Source organism: Halichoeres trimaculatus, unplaced genomic scaffold, assembly GCF_033239565.1.
Source record: "Halichoeres trimaculatus isolate MK-OKI-2021-1 unplaced genomic scaffold, fHalTri1.1 fHalTri1_scaffold_20, whole genome shotgun sequence".
Lineage (NCBI taxonomy): Eukaryota > Metazoa > Chordata > Actinopteri > Labriformes > Labridae > Halichoeres > Halichoeres trimaculatus.
The window spans coordinates 2,728,030-2,750,395 of NW_027437198.1; the positions used below are offsets into that span (position 1 = coordinate 2,728,030).

At 44.0% G+C, this 22,366-nt stretch overlaps 1 protein-coding gene across 1 annotated transcript; it reads left to right on the forward strand.

Moving 5' to 3' along the window:
* Positions 1–1,102: 1,102 nt before the first annotated feature.
* LOC141809330 (uncharacterized) lies at positions 1,103–14,194 on the forward strand. The gene is made up of 2 exons (XM_074696309.1): positions 1,103–2,888; positions 14,069–14,194. The coding sequence occupies exons 1-2, from the start codon at positions 1,128–1,130 to the stop codon at positions 14,192–14,194; spliced, it is 1,887 nt and encodes a 628-aa protein (XP_074552410.1). The 5' UTR covers positions 1,103–1,127.
* Positions 14,195–22,366: the final 8,172 nt, after the last annotated feature.

A 22,366-nucleotide genomic window follows, 5' to 3' on the forward strand; every position in this document is an offset into this window, starting at 1 on the left:
ATAAACGTAGATTTCGTAAGATAGTTATACATGTCGGCGTTAATGACTCCCGACGTCGCCAGTCGGAAGTCACAAAGATTAATGTGGAGTCGGTGTGTGCTTTGGCCAAAACTATGTCGGACTCCGTAATTTTCTCTGGCCCCCTGCCAAATAGGGCAAATGATGAGATGTTTAGCCGCATCTCCTCATTCAACCGCTGGCTGTCGAACTGGTGTCCAGATAATGGCGTGGGTTTTATTGACAACTGCCCCTTCTGGGGCAAGCCTGGTCTAATTAGCCGAGATGGCGTTCATCCCACTCTGGATGGCGCAGCTCGTTTAACTAGAAATCTGGCTGATTTTATTAGTTTACCCATCTGACAACTCAGAGTGGAGACCAGGCAGCAGAGCAGCAGTCCTACACGCTCCTCTGCGTTTCCCTTAGTGCAGTTTCCCAGCCACTCCTGTTGTAACATAGAGACTGTGTCGGTTCCCCGACCGAGACCCTTTTTCTATAACAATAAAAATAACAATAACAACAATAATTATTATAACAACAACAACTACTACTTTAATAATAATAATAATAATAATAATAAAGGAGTGAATTATGATAATCTTATAAAAATTAAAACTTCCGGTGCGGATGAACCACATGACGTTAAAGTCAAATGTGGTTTGTTAAATATTAGATCTTTATCATCTAAAGCTGTGCTAGTTAATGAACTTATATCAGATTATCACATTGATTTACTAGCTCTGACTGAAACCTGGCTGTGTGAGGGTGAATATGTTAGTTTAAACGAGTCCACTCCTCCCAGTCACCTTAATACTCATAACCCTCGAGACACAGGCCGTGGGGGGGGAGTGGCAGCTATCTCTAACTCTAGCTTTAATATTAGCACTAAACCTAAACTAGGCTTTAGTTCTTTTGAAAGTCTTTTTCTCAGTTTCTTGCATCCAGCTGTAAAAACCGCGCAACCGTTTTTGTTTGTTATCGTCTACCGGCCTCCTGGCGCGTACTCTCAATTTCTCTCCGACTTTTCAGAGTTTCTTTCTAATATCGTTCTTCTGTCGGATAAAATTATCATTGTCGGTGACTTTAACATTCATGTGGACGTCGTTGACAATAGTCTTTGTATTGCCTTCATGTCTTTACTGGATTCTTTTGGTTTCACACAGTCTGTGAACCATCCTACTCATCGCTTTAACCACACCTTGGATCTTGTTCTTGCTTATGGCGTGGAACCTGTCAACTTGGCTGTCTTGCCGCAGAATCCTCTTCTGTCGGATCATTTCTTCATTACTTTTGAATTCTTGCTGTCAGATTTCTCACCTGCGAACAAAATCATCTTGTCCAGGAACTTGTCTGACAGAGCTGTAGACATTTTCAAGGAAGCTATTCCTGCTGCCTTGAATTCTTGCTCTACTTTTGCAGAGAGCTCTTGTGCTCCCTCTCAGCTTGATCAACTTGTTGCGGATACCACGGGTTCTCTTCAAGCCGTCCTCGATTCAATTGCTCCGCTCAGACAGAGGACTCTCAGACGACATCGTTCCGCTCCGTGGTACAACGCTCAAACTCGTGAGCTCAAACAACAATCGAGGAAATTAGAAAGAATATGGCGTTCGACTAAAACAACCGAATCCTGCTCGCGTTGGAAAAATAGTCTAAATGAATATAGAAAGGCTTTGCGACTGGCGCGTGCAACTTACTACTCGACTCTTATAGAAGAGAATAAAAACAATCCTAGATTCCTTTTCAGCACTGTAGCCAGGCTGACAAACAGTCATAGCTCTACTGAGCCATGCGTTCCTCTATCGCTTAGCAGTGAGGGCTTTATGAGCTTTTTTAACAATAAGATATTAAAAATTAGAGATAAAATTAGTAGCGTGTTACATGCAACCGTGATAGAACCTTCGATCGATGGCGAATTTGCGGAAACGTCGCTTAGAGCTAATATACTCCTGGACTGCTTCTCGCCTGTGGACCTGTCAGAGCTGGATTCAACTGTCACTTCAGCCAAACCATCAACTTGTCTTCTGGATCCCATCCCAGCTTGGCTGTTAAAGGAAGTCTTTCCCTTGGTCGGATCTTCTTTACTAAGGATGATTAATGCGTCTTTACTGTCGGGCTACGTGCCCCAACTTTTTAAAGTTGCTGTTATTAAGCCTCTTCTTAAAAAGCCTACACTTGATTCAGGCTCTTTTGTCAACTACAGACCGATATCTAACCTCTCTTTCGTTTCTAAGATCTTGGAGAAAGTTGTTGCGAGTCAGCTCTGTGATTTTCTTCATAGCAACAGTCTTTTTGAGGTCTTTCAGTCTGGGTTCAGAGCTCACCACAGCACTGAGACTGCGCTGCTGAAAGTAACCAACGATCTACTTTTGGCTTCGGACAGTGGTCTTCTTTCTGTGCTTGTCTTGCTTGATCTTAGTGCCGCTTTCGACACTATTGATCATTGCATTCTTCTGCGGAGATTAGAGAGTCTTCTTGGTATGTCAGGAACCACTTTAGCCTGGCTTCGATCGTATCTTTTGGATCGACATCAGTTTGTTCATGTGAACAACGTCTCTTCTTCTCACACCAGGGTGCAATATGGAGTTCCTCAAGGTTCAGTGCTCGGATCGATTCTTTTCATCTTGTATATGCTTCCTCTCGGCACTATATTGAGGAAACACTCCATAAACTTTCACTGCTATGCAGATGACACTCAGCTTTACTTGTCAATGAAGCCTGAAGAAACCAACCACTTATCTAAACTTGAAGCATGCCTCAAAGACGTAAGGTCCTGGATGAGCAGAAACTTCTTACTGCTGAACTCAGAGAAGACTGAAGTCATTGTTCTTGGACCTAAACATCTCAGAGAAGCTTTCTTGAACAACATCGCCTCCTCTGACGACATCAGCTTGGCTTCCAGCACCACTGTCAGGAACCTGGGAGTTCTTTTGGATCAGGACCTGTCCTTTAACTCTCACATCCAACAGGTCTCAAGGATGGCATTTTTTCATCTTCGCAATATCAACAGAATTAGACACATCTTGTCTCGAAGCGACGCTGAGAAACTGGTCCATGCTTTCGTTTCTTCTAGGCTGGACTACTGTAACTCTCTTTTATCCGGCTGTCCTAATAAGTCTATTAGGACTCTTCAGCTGGTTCAGAATGCTGCCGCTCGGGTACTGACTTGGACTGGGAGGAGAGAGCACATCTCTCCAGTGTTAGCGTCTCTACACTGGTTACCTATAAAATCTAGGATAGAGTTTAAAATTCTTCTTTTGACTTACAAAGCGCTTAATGGCATCGGGCCATCGTATCTTAAAGACTTAATTGTTCCGTACAATCCGTCTAGGTCTTTGCGTTCTCAACATGCAGGTCTGCTCGTTGTACCTAGGGTCTCTAAAAGTAGTATGGGAGGTCGAGCCTTTAGTTATCAGGCTCCTCTTCTTTGGAATAACTTACCGGTTGAGGTCCGGGGAGCAGACACGGTCTCAACCTTTAAGAGTAGACTTAAAACTTTCCTTTTTGATAAAGCTTACAGTTAGAGCTGGATCAGATCTGAACCAGCTCTTAGTCATGCTGCTATAGGTTTAGACTGCTGGGGGGAACTGACACACAGGGCTCCTGTTTCCCTCTTTTTCTGTCAGTCTAACTTCTAGTCTTACTGTCCTATTATAGTTACTGACCATACACCTCTCTGGGAGGGTCTGAGTTTGTCTTGTAGGTTCCTGGGGATCGGTGACGAAGACGGCCTGCTGCTGTGCTCCTGTCCGACACCAGCTACTACAGCTTTGGATTTGGCCTGCTGGTTTCACCTTAACTGTCGCCACAGCGCCAAACTTCAGACTGCGTCTGTTTCTCTCTCTCTCCCTTTCTCTGTGTGTGTGTGTGTGTGTGTGTGTGTGTCTGTGTCTGTGTGTGTGTCTGTGTGCGTGTGTGTGTATCCCTATCCCCCCCCCCCTCCTTTTTTCTCCCCCCCCCCCCCCTCTCTCTCCCACTCTCTCTCCTCTATCTGTCTCTCTCTAACCCCAACACAGTCGAGACAGATGTCTGTCTAACATGAGTCTGGTTCTGTCCGAGGTTTCTGCCCGTTAAAGGGAAGTTTTTCCTTGCCATTGTAACTTGCTAAATGCTGCAAAGTCCTGTACTCATGGTGGATTAAGATAAGATAAGACTCCTTATCTTGTCTTGATGTTGGGTTTCTGCTAATAAAATTTTATTAACATTTACGGGTCTAGACCTGTAAATGTTTTTGTAAAGTGTCTTGAAATAACATTTGTTATGATTTGGCGCTATATAAATAAAGATTGATTGATTGATTGATTGATTGAAGAACTGGTTGAATTCATTAGCACGTTCAACATCACCCACAATTGGCTGCCTTGTCTTTGTGTTATAGCCAGAGATGTTATTGATTCATCTCCACACCTCGCGCATGTTATTATTTTGTAATTTTCTCTCAATGTTCTTTTTATATTTCACCTCAGCCTCCCTTAATCTCCTCTTCAGCACTTTTTGCACCAGTTTGAGCCGTTCTTTGTCGCTATCTCTAAAGGCTTCCTTTTTCTGATTGAGGATATCCTTGATGTCACTTGTGATCCAGGGTTTGTTATTGGGGAAACGGAGTACAGTCTTTGATGGTATGATATGGTCTTTACAGAAGTTGATGTATTCAGTAAAACAGTCAACCTGTTTATCAATATCTATACTATTTTCCTCTGTTTCTAACAATACATTCCAGTCTGTGCACTCAAAGCAGTCTCTCAGAGCCTCACTGGCCTCAGGTGTCCATTTTCTAACTGTTACAGTAGTTGCATGCTGCCTCAATACGCAGGGTCTGTAACAAGACTGAAGTAAAACCAGATTGTGATCCGACCTGCCCAGTGGTGGTAATGCTGTGGCACTGTATGCATTTTTGACGTTGGCATAAAGAAGATCAAGTGTTCTATTCACTCTGATTGGGCAATTAACAAACTGTTTAAATCCAGTGAGACAAGAGGAGAGGCTAACATGGTTAAAGTCTCCAGATATTATTATGAGAGCCTCATGCCGCGGCCACACCAAATGCGAACACGCGAATTTACTCGCGCGAATGGCCTGTCACGCGCCGCGTGAACGCCCGAGTCTCGCCGCTGGACTTTTTTGACAAACTGAGGCGTGAACACGCGAACGCGCGGTACAGCGCATGCGGAGTAGCGAGCTCGTTCATTTAAAGACCGAAAGTCCAAAAGAGCACCTAAAAAACAATGAGCTGTGGTTTCCAAAGCATGACAGGAGAGTGTGTGAAAGCTTTGGAGATCACAATCAATGCCTGCTGTCTCTCCCTGGTAATCCACCAGCCCTGCCTTGGCTGTTTCCCTGGGATCTCATCCTCGATCCCCCGAACCTCTGACCCCCCGTACCCCCCGAACCCCGACCCATGTTCCCGGAGGTCTCCCTGGAGATAATGAAGGGGTGGAGGAAAGAGTGGAGCACAGAGAACTTCCATCTTTTCCCTGGTTCTGCCCCTGCCCCGCACTTTCCTCCTCTCTATTAGGCTCAAAACTCCGCTGAGGAAAACACAGTCGGACTCAGTGATGACCCGTGCAGGCAAATCCAGCTGGGAACGAATGTTTTCAGAACTAACATTCAAAACCTGTCTCCTCAGAGACTTTCAACCAAGCCTGCTCCTGTTTTTTCCGGTCTCTGTAGAGTACACACGTCGTATCGTATAACTCTGGATGATGACACACCACACAGATTGTTTTTCTCCTCCATCCTCCGGCGGAGTTGGAGCCGGAGCAGGCGGCAGTTGCCCCCCAACGTTTGTCAAAACAATGACGTCGTGGGGGAATATTTTGAACTCGAGCGAATTTGCGGTCTACCGCCCAAACACTGTGAACGCTCCAAACTCGCTGCGCCAAACGCGGCGAATCGCACCGCCCGTGGCGAATCGGCGGCTAAAACGCGTCTTTGCATTGACTTTGTATGTAATCGCGCCGCAAATTCGCGTTTGGTGTGGGTGCACCATCAGGATGTTGAGTCTGTAGCCTGGCAATAGTTTCTTGGATAACATCACATGGAACTTCAGCAGTTGCTTTGGGTGGAATGTACACGAGGATTGTTATTATATGACTGAATTCTCTGGGAAGGTAATATGGCCTCATACCAACTGCCAACAGTTCAATGTCCGGACAACACATCTTCACTTTGACTGTAGTATGATCAGGATTACACCATCTCTGATTGATGTATAAAACCAGTCCTCCACCTTTTGACTTGCCACTAGCTTTGGTGTCTCTGTACAGACGTATCAGCATGAAGCCAGGGATATCCACACAGGAATCAGAGATGTTCCCCATGATGACTGAAGGAAGAAAGGGCTTGTATCTCCCATCTCCTGGCCTTTAACTCTCGGCACTATATTGAGGAAACACTCCATAAACTTTCACTGCTATGCAGATGACACTCAGCTTTACTTGTCAATGAAGCCTGAAGAAACCAACCGCTTATCTAAACTTGAAGCATGCCTCAAGACGTAAGGTCCTGGATGAGCAGAAACTTCTTACTGCTGAACTCAGAGAAGACTGAAGTCATTGTTCTTGGACCTAAACATCTCAGAGAAGCTTTCTTGAACAACATCTCCGCCTCTGACGACATCAGCTTGGCTTCCAGCACCACTGTCAGGAACCTGGGAGTTCTTTTGGATCAGGACCTGTCCTTTAACTCTCACATCCAACAGGTCTACAGCTTTGGATTTGGCCTGCTGGTTTCACCTTAACTGTCGCCACAGCGCCAGACTGCGTCTGTTTCTCTCTCTCTCCCTTTCTGTGTGTGTGTGTGTGTGTGTGTGTCTGTGTCTGTGTGTGTGTCTGTGTGCGTGTGTGTGTATCCCTATCCCCCCCCCCCCCCCCCCCCCCCCCCCTCCCCTTCCCCCCACCCCCCCCCCCCCCCCCCCCCCCCCCCCCCCCCCCCCCCCCCCCCCCCCCCTTCTCTCTCCCACTCTCTCTCCTCTATCTGTCTCTCTCTAACCCCAACACAGTCGAGACAGATGTCTGTCTAACATGAGTCTGGTTCTGTCCGAGGTTTCTGCCCGTTAAAGGGAAGTTTTTCCTTGCCATTGTAACTTGCTAAATGCTGCAAAGTCCTGTACTCATGGTGGATTAAGATAAGATAAGACTCCCTTATCTTGTCTTGATGTTGGGTTTCTGCTAATAAAATTTTATTAACATTTACGGGTCTAGACCTGTAAATGTTTTTGTAAAGTGTCTTGAAATAACATTTGTTATGATTTGGCGCTATATAATAAAGATTGATTGATTGATTGATTAACTTTGCACCAGCACGACATCCTCGGAAAGGCTTCTTTATCTCAGCAGGAATAGGCTGATATCCTCCAGATTTGCTCCATCGTATGCAAGAAGCTCCTCTCTTGAATAAACTCTCCTTCCAGCAGACATATCCATGAGTTGTTGTCAAAAAAGTCCAGTATTGAGCAAAAATAAGCAAAAGAAACAATTAAAGATAAAAATATAGCTAAAAAAGCAGAGTAATAACAGAGAGCTGCCAAACTTTGCTGCTACCGCGAGAAGCGCATCATTCGAAAAAAAGATGATGAAAAACATGATTACCATTACTGAGAGAAAGTGACAAAGTGGTATTGCACAATATTAACAATGTAACATGATTATGCAAAAGGTGACATGGTGACATTTATTCATTATCAGAGATCATGATTGCAGTTTTGTTTACGTAACAGCCACTTCTTAAGGTTTTTTTTTAATGGGGCATGTGTATTACAGTCCCTTATCATAACAGGTAAGGTGTTCCAAATGCGACTGCCTGCGACTGACAGCACTGTCTGCCCCTGTGAGGTGCGTCTGAGTGGAATTACACAGTCCCCTCTGTTGGTTGCCTGGTTGTATGGCTGACATTGTCATTCTGTCTAACATAAGCAGACAGTGGGGGCGGTGCTAAACCTTTCAAAATCTTGAATATTGCGCAGGCATATTTAAAAGTTGTGAAGTTATCACAACTAAGGAGACCATATTTTTTAAGAATATGACAATGATGATATGTAACTGTTTTTTTGTCTAGTATTTTTATTGCTCATTTGTATAGCGACTCCACCTGGCTGAGCACAGTTTTGGTAGTAAATGACCAGTTAGTGAACCCGTATTCAATATGAGATAAAACCATTGCATGCAAAAAAAACTCTAGCTGCCTCTGTTGTTAATGATGACCTAATGGATTTAAAATTTGCAAGATTGAATTTCAATGTTTTCGAAATCTTGTTTGCGTGACTCTTGAAAGAGAGGGTGGAGTCTAGAGTGACTCCTAGGTACTTGAACTCGTTTACAAGTTCAAGTTCCTCTCCTCCTATGAAAATACCGGAGTGAGTTATGACCTTTGGTGTTTTAGAAAAATACATGCAGACGGTTTTCTTGGTGTTCAGACTAAGACACGATTTCTTGAGCCAGTCGTAGATGTGGGTTAGTTCTGTTGTAAGAATGTGGGCGGTCTCTTGGATTGATTTAGATGATGTTAGTATTACTGCATCGTCTGCGTATAGTTGTATATGAGTGTTTTTGCATGCAAGTGGCATATCATTGATATAAAGCGAGAATAGTATTGGCCCAAGTATCGACCCTTGCGGAACCCCCAATTTACACTTAAGGTGTGGGGATTTAATCCCTTCAACAGCCACACACTGCTCTCTGTCCGCTAGATAAGATTTTATCCACATGATAGCTTTTTCTGAGAAATTGAAAAGAGGAAGTTTGTCTATCAGGACCGCATGATTCACCTTATCAAATGCCCTTTTCAAATCTAAAAATACTGCTCCAACATATGATGTCCTATCCAGAAAGTGCCTGTTTTTTTCTAAAAAAAGATTAATGGCTTTCTCTGTAGAATGGTGTTTCCGAAAACCAAATTGTGCAGGGTTTAACGGAGTATGGCCCAAATTTAAGTGGTCCATGATTTGGGCTAATATCCATTTCTCTATCACTTTGGAGGTGGCAGGGAGGATGTTAACAGGTCTATAGTTGTTCATATCTGTCCTGTCTCCAGACTTAAAGATAGGGTTGACTATGGCCATTTTCCATGAGTGTGGTACTACAGCATTGCATATGGACAGGTTAATTAGGTGGATGATGGGACCAGAAAGGGAGTCTTTATGAGTTTTCAGTAACATGGTATCAATACCATGGACATCCTTGGCCTTCAAATTATTTAGAGAGCCAATGATGTCGACTACTTCACCCTCTGTGATAGGTCGAATGTCAAACACTGGTCCTTTACCTGTGGAGCCAGCCCTCCAGTTGCCACCACTGGCAGAGTACCCCCTCCCCTCGGTCCCGAGATTAATAGGGTCAGCACTGTTGTCAGGGGGGGAAAAATGTTTTGAAATATCTTCTACAGATTTTAAGAAGAAGATATTTAGTTCAGAGGCTAGAGTATCAAGGTTTTTTACTAGTTGGTTATTAATAATGAATTCCAATTCTGTTTGCCTGTCAATTTATTAATATTTTGCCAAAGCTTTTTCCCATCGCCCTTTGCTCCTTCCAAGATTGTTAAAAAGAAGTTTTCTTTAGCCTTCCGTATTGTCTGAGTGGTTTTATTTCTTGCTGCAGTGAACTTTAAGCGGTCAGTAGTTAGGCCGGATTTTAAAAAGTTCTTCAGTAGAACGTTCCGCACTTTCATTTGACTTCGGCATTCTGAGTTCAGCCATGGTAGGGATACTTTTGCTTTCTTTCCTTGTCCCTTTTTTGTAAAAGGTTCTATCGTGTTTTTAATATGTTCATGAAAGGAATCTGTACTACTGTTAATATCCTCATCAGAGAGGATCCTGTTCCAGCTTGTGGTTTTTAATACTGACTTAAAATTGTCTTGGTGGTCTTGTTATTACAAAAATGTCTAGATGGATTTGAGAGTCGAGCTTTGGTGAGTTTCCTGGAGAAAAGTATTGTGTTATGATCTGATAAAGTGGTTAAAAGATTGTAAGTTTTGATAATTCATTCCAGTTTATTAGAGAAAAGCAGGTCAATTCTAGTGCTAGATTTAGCAGTGATTCTGGTGGGTTTCTGTACAAGCTGGGAGAGATTCAGGTGTTCAGTTAGCTGTTTCAGGGTTTTCTTATCTGTAGTGCTATCCCAGTTTATATTGACATCTCCAAGGATAATGATCTCCTTCTTGTGATTGCACGAGTTTAAAAGAGCTTTAAACTGATCATAAAAGTCTTTCTTGGCAGTGGGCTTTCTATATAGACATATTACTGTAAACGACATTTCTGCAGAGAGTGTGATATTAACCCCAACACATTCAATATCAATACCCGCAGGCCATATAATTTGCTTGCATTTCAAAGTATTTTTAACGTATAATAAGACCCCACCTCCCTTCCCTTAAATCCTATCTTGTCTAGAAACATTATACCCAGGCATAATAATAGAAGCTTCAGGTGAGGAGCAGGATAACCATGTTTCAGAAAAACCCATAAAATCACTGTTGGACTCATTCAGTAGGTATTCTATTTGTTCCCTTTTTGGGACCATGCTCCTGATGTTGAGGTGACCACCAAGGAGCCCTTTTTTTAGAATGTGGATCCCAAACTATTTTAGCTTGATGTAAAGTAGAAAAAATCTTCATTGCTCTATGTTTTTTAAAAACTGGTTTTCTATGTGTGTTGCTGGTGTTATACTTGCAGTTGAATGTGTGTAGGACAGTACCCTTGTTCACTGGTTCTTTTGTAGTTAGCTGTTTAGTAGCAGTCTGTGAGGTGCCTTGGTTGGATCCCGGCGTAGGTGGAGGAGGGTCGGGAGCCGTTGAAACAGTCCTCGCCATAGCAGTAGCTGTCTCGAGGGGGTTGGAGCTGGGGCCCAGTGGCGCTAGTTCCCCAGCTGGTGAAAGGAGCCCCGTAGCCGTTGTTAGAGGCGGCTTCTCAGCTGTTAGGCTAGTGCTAGCCGTTAGCGCAACCCCGCTGAGAGTCGCTGATGTTGGAGGTAGCCTTGGTTCCTGTGGGCTAACATTGGCCGCCGGCCTGGCTCTGTTGGTGGTCGTCGTTGTTGACGGTGACCTCTCAGCTGCTAGGCTAATGCTAGCCGTTAGCGCGACCCCGCTGAGAGCCACTGGCGTCTGAGATAGCCTTGGTTTTGCTAGGCTCGGCTCTGCCAGGCTGATAGTTCCCCTGTTCGTCTTCATCTCCCTTGGTACATTTCCCATGCTTGGACCCGGGCACTGGTGCACATCTCCCGACAACAACAGGCAGAGTGCAATGATGAGAAAGTTATGTCGTTGGTGTTTACCTCGGGTTTCACTGCCGCGCTGCAGTTTTTTACCGGCGATAGAAACAAACGCTTGTGTAAATGCGCATTTACCATGCACAGGAAACTTCAGGATGACTTGCGATGTTGTGGTATTGCATGGTGTTCCGTCCCCGTCTGGTGTCAGGGAGGGACCTGGGCTCAAAAAGTCTGAGAGACAGAAAAAACCCAGCAGCTCTAGGAGAGCTCCTGTCCTACCAGCAGCCATTTTTCAACTGTCTGTTCTGCCAGGCCAGGGCCTGGACCTGATGGAAGCTGAGCTGGATGGCTCTGCCAGGCCTGGTGGAAGCTGAGCTGGATGGCTCTGCTAGGCCTAGTGGAAGTTGGATGGCTCTGCTAGGCCTGGTGGAAGCTGAGCTGGATGGCTCTGCTAGGCCTGGTGGAAGCTGGATGGCTCTGCTAGGCCTGGTGGAAGCTGGATGGCTCTGCTAGGCCTGGTGGAAGCTGAGCTGGATGGCTCTGCTAGGCCTAGTGGAAGTTGGATGGCTCTGCTAGGCCTGGTGGAGGCTCAGCTGGATGGCTCTGCTAGGCCTGGTTGAAGCTGGATGGCTCTGCTAGGCCTGGTGGAGGCTGAGCTGGATGGCTCTGCTAGGCCTGGTGGAAGCTGAGCTGAATGGCTCTGCCAGGCCTGGTTGAGGCTGAGCTGAATGGCTCTGCTAGGCCTAGTAGAAGCTGGATTGTTCTGTTAGGGTATCTGGCTATCTGGTGCTCTTTGGGGTTATCTGCTAGCTGCTGGAGCAATGCTGAGTTTACGTCATCCACCACTTTTGCCCATAAAAATCTTAGTCTTTCATGAGTTTAGCTACATTTCTCCATACATCACGCAGATTAGATGACAAAAATAGTTGTGATTGAAAAGATATTCAGTAGATTCTGCTGCTGCTCAGTGCTCCTGCTCAGTGCTCCTCGGTGTCACTCTGCTGTGACACTGCCAGCTCCTGCCCTGCCGCCCTTCATCCATACTGCCTAACTCTCTCTGTTACATCCTCTGTGGATCTGGATCTCTGGACTTTGAATCAAGATAAATCTTGAATAATAAAATAATAGAAAGTCAGAAGCGATAAAACCCTTAAACTGTTCTCTTTGATCCAATTGAAAGTGTTTAAAAAGGTAGCATTAGTATTTACTTTTTGCTTGTTGTCTATTCTATTCTAATCATACTTTTTGGATAAACTTGTGGGGGTTCAAGACTCGATGCTGACTGTTAGTAGATGTATTGCCTTAAAGGGTACTTAATTAAAATTCTATTGTAATCAGGGATATTTGCTAACTAAAGACTTTTCCAAAACTTAATGGGCCTCCTTCATTTTTCTTGAAATCATCTCGTGCATTGGTGTCATTGTGTGAGAAATGTATAGCTAGTGTTGTAATGTGTAAGAAGTTGTGTTTGGATCCAAGCCCAGCACAAAGAAGACCAGAATTATCTTTGAATGAAAGAAACTTAAACAATTAAAATTTCAAAACAAGACAGCAGAATCAAAACCAGGAATCAGTCCAAAAAAGCAATAAGTCTTCAAAAGGCCATAGCTGGGGACAGGCAGAGGATCAGAGCAGGAAACCAAAACAGAACTAAATGCTGAAGAGTACTGTGGGGATGCTGATTACAGTTTGGTTTAAAAACAGGTCTGACGGCAGATGAGCTGGGTGCTCAGGTGCTCTGTGTTACCTGATGTACAGGTGAGCATGTCCAAAACAGTGGGAGAGGTGAGTGAGAGAAATACTGCGCCTTAGTGGCAGAACTGTGAAAGTGTCCGCTAAAACAAATCAGGCTGATAGAATTGCCTGCAGTTGGATCCAATAGCTGGTTGTTACTAAATTCCCAGACAATGCCTGTGAGTGGGTGGGAGGACATTGTTATTGAAGCTTAAAAACGATGTGCATCAGGCAGGTATCTAATTCTTGATCAGAGACAGTTTATCCAGCACCTGACCCACTGTTTTACTTGTATGTGCACATATTTTTTCCAATGCATTATTCCTTTTGAATCTTGACTTTGATCAGAATGTTGTAAAAAAAAAAAAAAAAAAAAAAAAAGGGGGGGGGGGGGGGGGGGGGGGGGGGGCTGCCTTTAAACCAAACTTACTATTTGGGGGCAATAGTCATTAGTTATCCTGTATAAAAAAGTACTTTACTCCAACCAGAAATATAATGTTTTTTGTTAATGTTCCGTCACAGCAAAGTTGTGTGTTAATAAAGCTCTTTCAATGAGTGAATGAGTTAAATGTTCATCCATTTTAGTGTATCTCAAGCTCAAAACTTGCTGTCAGTAGTAAACACAAAGTGGTTCAAACATAACAATAATTTATTCAGTGCAAACATATTTTTAAACTGTCGTAAAAAGAAACAAAACTGTTCAGACTGACACAAACTTTAAAAAATTACTTCAACACACTGGCTTGGAAACAAAAAGTCTTAAAAAGAAGCCTATATAGATGCGCTAAAAGTGTCACCGTCAAGGTGCTGGGTGTCAAAGACACCAAGAGCAACACAAGAACATTTTTATGAAATTTATGATTCTGTTATTCTGTTAGTGAACTGTTAAATCACGCTTCACAAATGCGGAGTCAGCACTTAATGTGGTATAACAGGTGCGTAATGGGGGGAAGATAAATTTGAATTTTTTATTTTTTAAATCGTCCACAAGGAAAAATTTGAATTAATCAATATAATCGATACATTGCCCAGGCCTATCTGGAGGACATCAGGGGGAGATTTAGAGGACAGTCTCATTTTCACTGAAGTTTTAAGGTGAAACTTGAACAAGAGTATGTTTTCTCTCTTATCTCCTTTAGATCGCCAGTGATCAGCTCCACGGCAGGAAACAGAAAGAGGCTTTACAGACTTCCTGCAGGAGCAGGCTGAAAACTGTCCCCCTGAACACTCTCACATCTACCTCAGGACGACACCGAAGTGCTTGAGCTGGAGAACCCCTTTAAAGGACACCTGGACCTTATTTATAGGTGTGTGCATGCTCATATACTCACTCACACAAACATCGTGCAGCTCGGAGTCCTTCAGAAGTTATTTAAATCCAACCAATTTTAGCCGCACTTAGCGTGGGCCACGGCAAGGGAGCTTCAGCGCGGGACACAATCTCTGCAAAATCGCCCATTTCGGCTATATATTTTCATCCATCCCTATCCATCATTATCACAAACACACTCCTCTTCTGTTGCCATTGGCGAACACTGTCCACAAGCTCACCACCAGTTCGCATTGAGTCGTGGACGTGCTCCTGTTTGTTGTTCTTGAGCCAGCTCTTCGTCTCTCTCCCTCTTCATCCTTCTTTCATGGAGCTCCTCGCCCGTTTACTCAGGCTCAAACCGGTAAGGACAACCGTCAAACTCGAAGTTGTAGTCTGAAGATGGTAGACGAGCTGACTTTATGATAACACTGGCGATGGATGAAAAAATACAGCCGTAATGAGCGACTTTGCAGAGATCATGTCCCGCGCTGAAGCGCCCTTGCCGTGGACCCCGCTGAGTGCGGCTAAAATCGGTTGGATCTAAATAACTTCTGAAGGACTCCGGGCTGCACGATGTTTGTCTGAATGAGTATATAATCATGCACACATCTATAAATAAGGTCCAGGTGTCAAAAAACCGGAGTTGCCCTTTAAGTCCTGGACCCTGCAGAGGGGCCCCTGAGGAAGGCACCTGACAATCAGCAGTTGGATCAGGGGCCTATAGCACGAAGGGCGATTAACTTACTTTGGGTATCTCACATCTATCCACGGTAGACTAATCCCAACTGCAATTAGGATAATTGATAGCATGTCGTGAGTTATTAACACGGTAACTCAACCCAGGTTTGTCTCATCAAGATCCGTGAACGCGCATGTAAGAAGGGAGGGCTTGGAGACAGCTGACCAGTCACAATCGTGAGGGTAACAACAGGGTGACCGCGGGTCCTTAGTCAGGGCCACTACATCCAGCCAGATGAGTTTGTAGGATAAAGAAGGAGATTTGTAAAACTATACATTTTTGGTTACCTTATAGTGTAACAAATCAGAAAACCAATGTTGCCATTTTTTCCGAGGTCGTTATAGCAGCCATCTTGGAGCTTTAAATATGGACTCTTTCAAAACGGATTTCTCTATATCTTACCTCCTAAATGACCTAAATTCATGATTTCTGTGGTTGAATCTACATTTTTGGGGGCAAGGAATCCAATGGAGTTGACTACACTGTAAATAAGACATTAATGGGTGGGTATTTTGCATTTTAATCATGTCTTAGAGTGTTTTACATGGTAAAATAGCTGGCTGTTTTGATTGAAACATGCCTGGCTTTTTTTTCTTGCATTTTGTAGAATGGTTCCCCCCAAAAAATAAAAAGGTCCCTATAGAGGCGTATATTTTCAGTTCCCTTGATATGATACCTTCAAAAACTGTGAGCACAAATCATCTGATGCATGTAGTAACAGTTTTGACACTTAAATTGATGAAAAGGAAAGAGAATAGAGGTGTGGTAGTGTGATAGGAAAATTTGATCTCTCTACTTAAACTTCACAGCTTAGGATTAATACAGAATAGAACATTAATTTAGACACCAATAACAAGAGCACCAATCACAAAAAATCAACAAGAAAATGACCAATCAACACGAGGCTGTTATATCAGTTCTTTACTTCTGTGATGGCCAGGGCCACACAGGGGTAACAGCTCCACTCAATTCATTCCTCAGTTAGTTAACCACACTTTTTCTTTGCAATAAACCACTGACACATTAGGTTGCTTTAACATTAGTTTATTTCAGAATTTAGTCTTGCATTGTTTAAATTTAGCACGCACATTTGTACAATCCAAGATTAGACACAGTTCTGTTGCACTAACCATCAGTTCTTTGTTTTGAGTTACCTGGCTGCTGGGGAAGGGCACTTCCTGGAGGGAGCAAAAGGCGGGGCCTTCTTTTTCTTCTTCTTCTTCTTTGTTAATTACCGGCAGTGTAGACGCAGAAAAGGCGTATTACTGCCCTCCACAGGTCTTTTAGCGCGGGCTTATCAGCGCTTCAAATTCTTCCATACAGTCCGGTTGAGTGAAGAAAGTTAATGAGGGCTTCTGCCGACTCATGATGTTCCCAGCTGAGGAGTGACTTCAACGATGTGTCCTTAATCCCAGATGCTTCCAGGAATGCATACATGCTTGATCTCTCTGAGTCATATTTGTTGCATGCTGTTAGAGCATGAGCTCCAGTTTCTACCTCTCCACAGGTGCATGTTCCATCAGGATGTTTGCCAATCACTGCCAGCCCATGATTTAAAGTACAGTGCCCTATCCTCAGTCTTGTGATCACCACAGTGTCCCTTCTACCCATTTTAAATCCCTGGATGACTTTAGTAGCAGGCTGAATTGAAAAGTAAAACCTGCCCTTACTCCCCTGCTCCCACTCTTTTTGCCATGATCTTGCAATTTCTTGATGGATTAAACTCTTATACTCTGCCTTTCCATACTGCACTTGCACAGCCACTTCCTTCCTGTTTAGTGCCCTTTTTGCTGCACTGTCAGCCTCCTCATTACCCAGAACTCCAACATGAGCTGGCACCCAGACAAATCCAACAGTGCTCCCCAGTTTCTCTATTTGGTGAAGTGTTATCATTACTTCTATAATCAAATCAGTTCTAGACCCACTCCTCTCACCCTGCAGTGCCATTAGTGCTGCTGCTGAGTCTGAGCACAAAACTACATGTTCTGGACCCACCCCCTCCACCCACCTGAGTGCCCAAAGTATTGCCACAAGCTCTGTAGTGAAGACTGATGCCCAGTCTAAAACCCGCTTCCCAAGTTGTATTTGTAAATGTGGAATGCTCACTCCTATTGCTGCCCTTCCGTTGATTTGATGTTTAGAGCCATCTGTATAGATCTGTATGTATCCTTCCCATTTTTCTTTCAGATGTTTCCTTGTTAAAGCTACTAGGTTGCCTGCATCCTTATTTCTTATCTTATCTAAAATAGAGAGGTCTACATCTGGCTCAGGGAGGAGCCAAGGAGGAACAGGCGGCCAGCACACCACAGGTCCAAAGGACAGATCTAGTAGTCCCACCTCTGCTGCTCTGCTTCTCATAGAATACATTAAATTTCCCTTCCTCCCTTTAACATTGCTCCTCTGCAGCTCCCAGTGGTCTCCCAGTAGACTTGTGGCAGGAATTTGGTTCCCCCAACTAAGCAATTTAGCCCAGTAGTTCAAAGCCAACTTGTTCCTTCTTATGTCTAATGGGGTTTCCCCCATCTCCACCAAAAGAGCTTGCATGGGAGAAGTTCTAAAAGCTCCCCCACATATCCGAAGTGCTTTAGCCTGTACAACTTCCACTTGCTTGAGCACAGAAGGAGCAGCGGCCCCATATACAATGCATCCATAGTCTATGCTAGATCTTATTGCTGCTCTGTAGATCATCATTAGGGTTTCTCTGCCTGCTCCCCAGTCTGTTCCCACCAGGCATCTCAATACATTGATAACTTTTTCACATTTGGCAACTACTCTCCAGGTTTCGTGGTCCAGATTTCGCCCTCTCTTCCATATTGCTCTGTCGTCTGCAAACAGTGACACCCCATATCCCTGACCCACTCTACAAAAAAAGTCATTGATCATGATATTAAATAAGACTGGACTGATCACACTACCCTGTGGGGTTCCATTAGTTACATCTTCTTCAGATGACAGAGCTCCACCTACTCTTACTTGAATGGTGCGATCCCTCAGAAAGTTATTAATCCAATTCAACATTCTCCCTCTTTTTCCTGCATCATACAATTTTAACCCCAGCCCCTCTTTCCACAGCATATCATATGCCTTCTCAATGTCCAGGAACACCCCCACTACCGCTTCTTTATTTGCTAGCGCCTTCCTAATGTCTAAATCTAACATTACAATTGAATCCATTGTGGATCGACCTGCCCTAAACCCACTTTGATAAGCTACAAAATAGCCCTGTTTCTCAAGGGTGTACACCAGTCTGTCTGTAACCATTCGTTCCATTATTTTACTCAATACTGCTGTTAATGCAATAGGGCGATATGCTGTAGGATCATTTGCTGGTTTACCAGGTTTTTGGATTGGAACAATAATTGATTGTTTCCATTCCTTTGGTAACTCACCATCTTGCCATACTGTATTGATTAATGCAAGAATTTCTTCCAACACTACCTCGTCCAGGTGCTTGAATATCTGGTACCCCAATCCATCCCTCCCAGGTGCTGTGTTCTTACCTCTCTGAATAGCTGATTTTAATTCTTGCATTGAGAAAAATATATTTATTGCTCCTGCATTGTCATGATTGTGTTCTAACTTGAAGCTTTCTTCTCTGAGTTTCTTTTCCCTTTTATTTTTGCTTATGCTATTTATGTTTCCTGAGCTATGCACTTTTTGAAAAGTTTTAACTAGCATGTCTGCCTTGGATTGATTATCATCTGCTTCCTTTCCGTCCTGTATCAGAACTGGCACTTTTGCTGCCCTGTACACTCCTGCCATCTTATGGACCACTGCCCACAATTTCCTCACTTCAGTTTGTGGCCCTAAGGCACTGCAGAATTTCTTCCAGCTTTCTCTTTTTTGTGTTTTTTATGACCCTTCTGGCTCTAGCTCTGCATCTCTTATATTCAATTGCATTGTTTTCTGTGGGATTTTTCCTGAGTCTCCTGTAAACTTTGTTTTGGGCGCGGATGGCCTGATTACATGCAACGTTCCACCATGGCATTAACTAGTGTTCTTTTGGGCCGCTTGATTTTGGGATGCACTCATCTGCCACCTTTTTCAACATATTGCACATTTCTCTGTTCCAACTGTCTATGTTGTTATCAGTAATGGCCCCAACCTCCTCCCGAGTCTTTACCTTGAAATCCTCCCACCTAGCTCTTGAGTAGCAGTACCTCTCTGACCTGTTTATTTGTTCTTTTATTAACTCCTTACCAAATCTACTTAGGATAGGGGCATGATCGCTTCCCATTGTGTACCTGTCCATTACATCCCACTCTCCTACTAAAGCAAGCTCAGCTGAGGCAAAAGTTAAATCTAAACATGATTTAGCTCCTCTGCTTATTTGGAACCATGTTGGCCTCCCATCATTTAAGACTACTAATCCCTGTTTATCTATGAAGTCTTCCAATACTTCTCCATTCCTGTCTTGTGAGTCACTGCCCCAGACTACACTGTGAGCATTGAAGTCCCCAACCCAAATCACTGGTTTTTCTATTGTGTTCATCAAGTTTTCTAGTTGCTCAGTTTTCAGCTGTAAACCAGGATTATACATATTAATAACACTGATCCTTCCATGATTTGACCACATTTTACAGCAACACACTCAATCTCTGTATTAGCTTCAATCCTCTTGAACTGCAAACCTTTTTTATATGAATATAGCACACCCACCCCCAGCTCTATTTACTCTATCTGCCCTCACATTTTCATATCCTGTAATTACAAAATCTAGACATGGCTTCAGCCAGGTCTCCTGCACACAGATTAAATCAGGTTTATCTTTAAACGCATCAACAAACCTTTTTGATTCCTGCCCATTGGCTACTAGGCTCCTAGCATTCCACTGCAGGATGTAAAACATGAGCAAGAGTTTAACTATCAATTTCATTGTCATCCGAAAACAAGAACTCCTCATCTGAGTTGTCTACATTCTGGTTCCTAGCGTTCTTCTGGCTTTCTGTCAACCCTGAGTGGATGAACTTGTATAGGGTTTCAGGAGAGATGTTGCTGATGCCAAGAAATTTATTGGCCACCACCACAACTTCCCTTGCAACGTCTCATCTGTTTTTTGCCACCTCTTTAATGCGCCACACTGCTTCAGAGAAAAAAGCGAGAAATTGACTCTTTTTAATAATTATGGAGTCTTCTGGGACTGTCACTGGGGGCATTTGCTCTCTCTCTTGCCTTATTGCCTGGCTGCTGCCATTTGCTCCCTGAATTCTCCTCAGTGCCTCTGCATATGAGATCTGACTCTCATTCCTGACCTTCTGCACTAACTCTGCCCTTTCTCTGTGAGGGCATCCCCTAAAACCTGCCATGTGGCTCCCTCCACAGTTACAGCATTTGACATGACCATTACAACCTTTAAAGTCGTGATCCTCCCCACACTTCCCACATCTGCGTTTTCCTCTGCACACTGCAGCAACATGTCCAAAGCGCTGACATTTGAAACATCTCAAAGGTGGTCTTTCGTATGCTTTAACAGTAAAACACAGGTAGCCCAGCATAACCTTCTCTGGCAGCACTTTCCCCTGGAACGTCAGCAACACAGGTGTGCTTCCTCTTCCCTCTCTGGGACTTTTCCCCATTCAAGTTGCTTTAATTACTTTCGCTCCCTTTAAGACCCCGTTTACATGACGCCGAAAACGGTCGATTCCGCAAACATTTCGTTGCGTTTTGGCCTTCCGTTTAGACGAGACCACGTTGCGTTTCCAGTGAAAACGCAAACTTTTGAAAACGCTCCCCAGAGTGGAAAGATCTGAATCCGCTCCTCCATCCAGCTTCGTGTAAACACAGAGCGGAGCGTCTCAGGGTGAAACGCTGACGTCACCGCATGCGCACTCGCAGTTTCAGGTAAAGGCTCCGAGCTCAGCCACATTTCCAGTTGAGCCAGTAGGTGGCGGTAATACGCGTTATGGTTGGACCGTCTCACACAACAAAACGGCAGAAAAAGAAAGAACAGAAGAGGAGACTTCTCCTCCCGGACGGCGTATGAACGCGGATCGTTTTCACGCCGTCCTCATGTAAACGCGGGGGGCTTTTGAAAACGCAAAGGAAGAATAGTTGCGGGAGTCTCTGTGTAAACGGGGCCTAAGTTGGCCTTAAGTTCTTCTTCTGAGATGTCCATTGCCACATTATAGATTACTCCCTTCATTCCCTCGGCCCCAGGTATAAAGCTCTCCACATTCTTTCCACCCAAAGTGCTCATTTTGCTAGCCTTGGCTTGCTGCTGTGCTGATTTACAGAACACCAGCAGCATTCCACTTGCTAACGTTTTAGCGTGGCGGACCTCTCCAAGTTCTCGCTTGATCAAACTAGACAGCTTCAAGGGGCTAACAGCTCCAAATCCCGTTCCTGGCTCTTTAATCTTAAACAGCACTTTAAATTCCCCCTCATTCTTACTACCTTCAATTTTCCTGTTCTTTGCCTGAAGATCCATGTCACTGTCAGCTGAAACCTCAATGTCTTGGTTTGCTACCCGTCCCCTCTTTTTCCTCCTGCTGTACACCATATTCCACTCCCCTCCACCCTTGCACTCTCCTCCACTCTCCCCAGGCATGGTTGGCTTTTGGTAGCAACCGGATCATGGTGATTGCAGTGAGCAGATAGTTTTACTCACTGCGATTACTCCGGATTTCAGTAAACTGTTTGTATGTTGATGCTCTGCCTGCCTTGCCTCCGTCCTCCCCCCGGGGTCCGCGAAGCAGCACACTGATCTCGTCGTACCGGGCCGTTGGCCGAAATCAATGCAATCTTCTCCTCGTCCTCCCACTATTTACCACACCAAGTCCGTAATCCCAAAATCAAAGTCTATCAATCCGAAATTTTGGTCAAACCAGATGTGTCGATGCCGATATTTAAATTTCGCTCTTCCTCTCACCAACCAACCAACCTAACTTCCTCCCGACCCAAAAAGGCAGGGCCAAGGGCAGCCAATGCTTTTATACTGGAGGCTGTCAAATTGGAAGAGTCCAACTGTTCCGATGTCACAGGAGGGATTTAGGGTTTCTTAGTTTAGTTTTGTATTAGGCTGCACATTGTCCTTTTATGTTTTAAACCCCTTGTGTTTGAATTGGTTTGGCCAAACCACTGTATAAGTTGTCCTATTGTTTCATTGTGTTAGGTCTGTTTGTTATGTTCACACCTTATGTTCAGTTTGAGTTCAGTTGTATTAAGTCTCTTTTATAGGCTGAATTGTTAGCAGCATGATTTTTACAGTTCCTTTTCTTGTTGGGTGAAATAAAAAAGAACCCACTTTTTCAAACAAAGAAACTCCTTTGTTGTGTCCTTACTGCTTGGTCCCTGACAACTTCCCATAATCATAACACCACACAGTGCTGTATAGAATTGGCATAATGAAGCAATCAGGTCATCATGACAATACCTTATATCCTAATT

Bases quoted from the DNA above. Each gene is read 5' to 3' on its own strand.
- LOC141809330 (XM_074696309.1), top strand. From the start codon at position 1,128: ATGTCTTTACTGGATTCTTTTGGTTTCACACAGTCTGTGAACCATCCT. The intron at 2,889-14,068 runs GCTTCCAGCACC...TATCTCCTTTAG, and splicing joins CCTCTGACGACATCAGCTTG to ATCGCCAGTGATCAGCTCCA.